Source organism: Cucurbita maxima, unplaced genomic scaffold (assembly GCF_002738345.1).
Source record: "Cucurbita maxima cultivar Rimu unplaced genomic scaffold, Cmax_1.0 Cma_Scf00115, whole genome shotgun sequence".
Taxonomy (NCBI): domain Eukaryota; kingdom Viridiplantae; phylum Streptophyta; class Magnoliopsida; order Cucurbitales; family Cucurbitaceae; genus Cucurbita; species Cucurbita maxima.
In genome coordinates, this window is record NW_019272131.1 from 209933 (window position 1) to 215932 (window position 6000).

Consider the following 6000-nt stretch of genomic DNA (forward strand, 5'->3'; position numbering starts at 1 on the left):
TTAGTCTTTGAAATGTTATTTTTTTGGATACTAAATTAATTTTAAATAGCTCACGTTGGTTTTTTTTTTTTTTTTTTTTTCCTTAAGTCAATTCACGGATTACCATGCATATAGATATGTAAAATAAGACTAATTAAATAAAAATAATTAAAATAATAAATTAATAATATACATAATACATTCAACTCGCATGTGATTGGTATTTTTAAAAAAATAATAACTTTAAAATTAAGCCAAACTAAGAAATTAAAATTAATTAAATAATTTATATTTGTTAACCAAATAATTAATTCCAATTAATCTTATAGTACATGATAATAATTGATGTTAAGATAAAGACAAAAAGATTATGATTAATCAAATATAGAAAATTGGAGATTTAACGAAATAAAATTTATGGATAAAATGTAAGTAATTATTATTGGTCAATTAACTCTTAACTCATAAAAAGATCGTCTGCATCGATTATACCGCTAACCACCCAATCCGTTTCAATTTTCAATCATTTTCGTATTAGTTTTTTTTATTATCTTAAAAAAAATATATTTGAATTTTTACCTCAGTTTGAAAAAAAAAAAAAAAAAATTAATTTTTTATTTTCAAACTTTAACTTGATTTTGATAACTTGTTTCTTTAAATATAAAAAAAAAAACTAGTTCTTTTTATAGGGTGTCATTCTCCTCAAGTAGAGATTCGAACCTCTAATATGTTTGAGTCAAGCCAGCACGCCTCATAAGTTGGACCGTCACCCCATAGAATATTGTCACCATGGTGCAAATACATTATGTACGCGTCTTATTTTCTCTCTCATATTGGATGAAAGTCTCACGCCTAATTTAGAGAATGATCATGTTTATAATCAAAGAATACTATCCCTATTGGTGTGAGACCTTTTGAGAAAACCTATAGCAAAACAGCTTAGGCTCAAAGTGGACAATATAAGTCATTTTTTCCTGCTTGACTAACTAGTCTCAAAAGTGAGAGGAAAGCAAATAGTCAAAAGAAGTATGCTTAAATCAATAGTTAAAAAAAAAAAAAAAAAAACCTAATTGTTGGTACATGGAGATAGAAATATCAAATACCTGACTAAGATAAATAAATCCTGATGATTTAACACCTTTACTTTTACAAATGCCTGACTCCAAAAAACATAAGTAAAAATGGAGTCGTAAAGCACTATAGTTCTATCAAATTCTGCAAGTCATAGCATAACATAACAAAAGGTAGAGAACAAATTCTGAGGTCAAGAGTCAAGAGTCAAAGACTGACATGTATACCAACCATTCTAAATTAAAGACATATACTTAGCTTACTTATTTCAGGACTAAGTATGTACAAAACATACATAGCAGTACTGCCTTGAGCTACAAATGCATAGGCCCTAAGTTTCTGCTACCATGCTGCACAAACTGAAGTTAATACTGCCTTGAGCTACAAATGCATAGGCCCTAAGTTTCTGCTACCATGCTGCACAAACTGAAGTTAACTAACACAAAATAAGAAAATTCCCAGATCTCATCCATGGATATATATGGGTAGCTAAGCGTTAAAGGAGCAGAGCGGACCAGACTCATCCTCTTACGAGAAACAAGAAACAAGAAACGAGAAACAAAAAACCAACCAAATGCATCTCCATGTGAGGGGAAAATTAACCACCAGACTGGCACCCAAAACTTCAGAGAATGTGATAGATAGCTCTGAACAATCTTTACATGGCACAGCACAGCACATGTGGGAGCTATAATGGCCTCTCTACATCTACCACCATGAAAACTATTCACATCATCAATCAGCACATGTGGGAGCTATAATGGCCTCTCTACATCTACCACCATGAAAACTATTCACATCATCAATGTTTAGTTGTTGCTTCATCCATACCCACTACTTCTCGATTGGTTCAGTTTGCCCCTGCACAGCCATCCTCTCCGATACATCCGCCAATGATTTAAGATTGCATCTGATTAATGCCTTAACAAAATAACACGTCTCATCTTTGGTGTTCCCGCTAGGCACATCCACCACAAAAGACTCGACTACAACCGTGCCAGGTCTTCCATCAATGACCTTTGGATGGACAGTCATGATGGAAGAGTAGTTCTGCATAATTTAGCAGGAAATGCTTTGAGTTTTTACTTAAATGATAAAAATCTCATTAAACAATTGAGTTAGAGAAGAACCCTAATGTTCATACTTTGAGCCTGTGATCTCCACCAACGATTCTGATTCCGAGTATGTGTTCTTCATCATCGAGAAGCTCCAACCTCTCAGTACTGGTGGTCGCAGGAAGACCAGATTTCACATTCACTTCCCTGACACTTCCAATGCCCAGATCTCCTTTCACTACACAGCGACTAACAAAAGGCTTATACTTCTGGGGCTGATCAAATCTCCTCACCAGTGACCAAACCTGACATAATGTAACCAATTGAATCATTATTCTGGGGCTGATCAAATCTCCTCACCAGTGACCAAACCTGACATAATGTAACCAATTGAATCATTACAAAATCAGATAAGAACAATTCAACAAAACCTTCCATAATTCCAGCGATTACTAAACAACAAGAAGGATAAAGCTCAAGAACTAAATGAGGCTATTCGCCTAGATTTTTGTCGTTTCACAAGAACAGGCTCAATCTGTTCCGAAAACTTCGAAAGACGTAAACAAAATCTCACTCGCTACTCAATTAGGCAAGAAAATCACGTATACAAAGAAAGTAAACGAACAAAATTAGGTTTATTTGACACAGCAAAATTTTCCACGAATAACCAGAAGACAAAATCACAAAAAGAGCAAGTAAAATCCATAGCAATTGATAACGAGTAAAGTCAATAACGAATCAGAAAAGTTCCAAAAACCCGCAGCAATTGAAGACAGAGAAGGAAAAGGTTAGAAACCAGGAAGCTAAAAGAGGCAAGTAGAGAAATAATGAAAACGGAACCAAAATCCATGACAAACCAATGGAAAGAAACTCCACGATCCCCATAAAACATCAGAAAAATCAATCCAGAGCACAGGAGCTGAAGCGTTGACAAAATGAAAAGAACAGTAGGATTTCGGATCGGAGAAACTCACAAGAGGAACCGGAGCTCTGACGTTCTTGAAAACAGCCGATGTACACTGATTCTCTTTGGGGTGGTGACGGTGATGCCTGCGTATGTACTGAGTGTCCATAACTCCACATGAATCGTCGTCGTTCATGGCGGTGGATTAGATCGAACTGAATTCCTTCCGCAGCTGGCTTGGCCACTAGAGTACAGAGAGACGAAGCTTCCTGAAGGTGCCGATAATGGAAGGTCTTGTGAGAAAGGAAGAGGCTCCGCTGGTTTGCAGGATTTGGCAGAGACGCAGTGCCCCAACCCTTTAGCTCTCTATTTTTATATATTACATTTTTTTTAAAATTTATTAATTTAATTAATAAATAACACTTCCAGTTACTCACCCACTAATTTAATTATTTAATTATTTTTATTTGTTTCTGCATTTCAATCTGCAACTTGCAGAGGACCACTTCACAATTCGCCAATTACATTACACACTTTTTTATTTTATATATTTTTTTAATTTCTTTTCTTTTTATTTTCATTTTTTTTAATTTTTCTATAATTTAAAAAATTAGAATTTAAAAGTTTATAACTAATTTTGAACAATTTACCTAAAAAGCCTTTAAAATTTATATGGAAAATTTTAACTACTTAATTTATTTTTTTTTTTTAATAATAAATGATTTTTTACTCAAATATTCGATTTCTTTAGTAACATTCACGAAGAAAAAAAAAAAACATTTAAAAAAAAATTAAGATCATTAATGCAATTAAAATTAAAAAAAAATTAATGAATGATTATGGAATTGGTGCTGTCGCCACCAATTTCTCTTTGGTGGATTCACATGCACTTCATCGTGGAAGCTACAACTCATGCTAACATTGTTCAGTTTTTTTCTTTAATAAATTTTTAAAATGCCAAAACTACCCTTCCTAAGATTCTTCAGTTTTTTTAATAGGAAAAGTCTAGATTACCCTAGCTTTTAATAATATTATTATTCTTTTTAAATATATATTTGTCACACTACAAAATATACATAATTTGCTTTATTTATTTTCTTTGGGAAGCTTCCTTCCCACTTGCTCATCTTAAATTCTCATTTTAAATAAATATTATGAAGTTTAAATTAATAAAACACCTATTAAAAGTTTTAATAATATCTTAAAGATATATTTTAAAATAAATACTTCATTTAACTTTAGTATTTTTAATTTTAAATATTTAATTATAAGAACTTAAGGATATGAATGCTATTATTTTAATAAATTTTTTAGTATTTTTGAAACATAATAATAAAATTTAATAGTTTAATAAACTATTTAGGTCGAATTGAAAAATAAAAATTAAGGGTCAAAATGTAATTTCATTTCAATACTTATGAAGGTTATTGCGTACTTGAGAAGTACGATTTGGCCACTGGGGAAAACATAAAATAAAATAAAATAAAATAAAGTCGTCTTTTTTTTTATATAATAATTTGATATATTAGAAATATTCCCTTTTCTTAATAAAGAAGGAAGAAAATAATAATAATAATAATAATAATTTCAAATGTCAACGTGCATGCCACTCATCCGCGTTACTTCCACTGTAATACTTTTAAATACACAAATATATATATTTCATAAAATCATTATAATTTATTTATAAATTCATTCTACGCTATTAAATAAACGATCGAACATTAAGATATCTATTAGCCAAATATCTGACCCATTACAACATAAGGTTGAATTTACAAACATCGTACTATTGCTTGATAGTTTCAAACCTATGTCAAGATTGTATTATCGTTCTCCAAAGAATACACACATTCTCAAACAGATCATCACTATTGAACATAAAATCTACTCTCAACGACTAGGCGCCACTCTTTTTCTAAGTTATTTCAGCTTCTTCGTAACAAGAAAGACAAAATGTAATAGCCCAAGTCCATTATTAGTAGATATTGTCCAGTTTTGTCCTCTACATATTGTCATCTGCCTCACGATTTTAAAACGTGTTTACCAAGGAGAGGTTTTCACGCCATTATAAAGAATGCTTCATTCCCCTCTCCAACTAATATGGGATCTCACAATGTACCCCTTTTGGGGACGAGCGTCCTCGCTAACACATTGTCCGGTGTTTGACTCTGATACTATTTGTAACAACCCAAGTCTACTACTAGCAAATATTGTCTGTTTTGGCTCGTTACAAAGAATGTTTCGTTCCCCTCTTCCATCGATGTGAGATCTCTAGTTGCAAAATACATGACCGTTCACAACATAGAATTAGATGCAAAGTGTGAACGGAAAGAGGGGAAGATAGGGTTTTGTGGAGGGAAAGGCGAATAGAAGTAATTGTGGTTCATCGACTCTACAAGTATAAGATAACAATAAATTATAAAGTAATGTTTAAAAAATGATAATATCCACCGACCAAACAAATTTAAAAACATAATTTGGTACAAACTTTACCCATTTGATAAAGAAAGATGTTCCATTGAAGCGACATCCAACAACTTGCTTTAAAACTTATCACATAAAAGGACCTCATCTTTCAACTATGTCACAAAATCAAAGTGGATTACATTATTACCATTAATGTACCAATTTTGTCTTTTTCTTTTTCCTTTTTCCCATTAGTCCATTTAGAGATGTTCGTTTATTCCGTAGAGTCAAATCTCTAGGAAGATCCGCTCGACTGGGATAGCGAATATCTGGTTAAACAAGAAATAAGAGAAGGGGTAAGGAGCGATTTCTCTTTGTTCTTGTCCCCATCCCGATCCTCCAAAAATAAATGGAGAATTCCTGTACCTACCCCATCTCGTAGGACTTATACTAGTTGTAGGGATGGTGTAATGTATCATATTATCCATTTTAATAAAGACACTCACTTATTATCGTAATCTTTCCTTTAACTAGCTAACGTGAGAATTTGGTCATACCAACATGTATCTCTCTAGTTTCTCT

General features: G+C 32.3%; 1 protein-coding gene across 1 annotated transcript; it reads right to left on the reverse strand.

Moving 5' to 3' along the window:
• Window positions 1-1468: 1468 nt before the first annotated feature.
• LOC111473307 (abscisic acid receptor PYL9-like) lies at window positions 1469-3380 on the reverse strand. The gene is made up of 4 exons (XM_023118856.1): window positions 3080-3380; window positions 2195-2410; window positions 1833-2100; window positions 1469-1765 (listed from the first exon to the last, which is right to left on the reverse strand). Exons 1-3 carry the CDS (start codon window positions 3203-3205, stop codon window positions 1885-1887), a joined length of 558 nt encoding a protein of 185 aa, XP_022974624.1. The 5' UTR covers window positions 3206-3380; the 3' UTR covers window positions 1469-1765; window positions 1833-1884.
• Between the last annotated feature and the right edge of the window lie 2620 nt (window positions 3381-6000).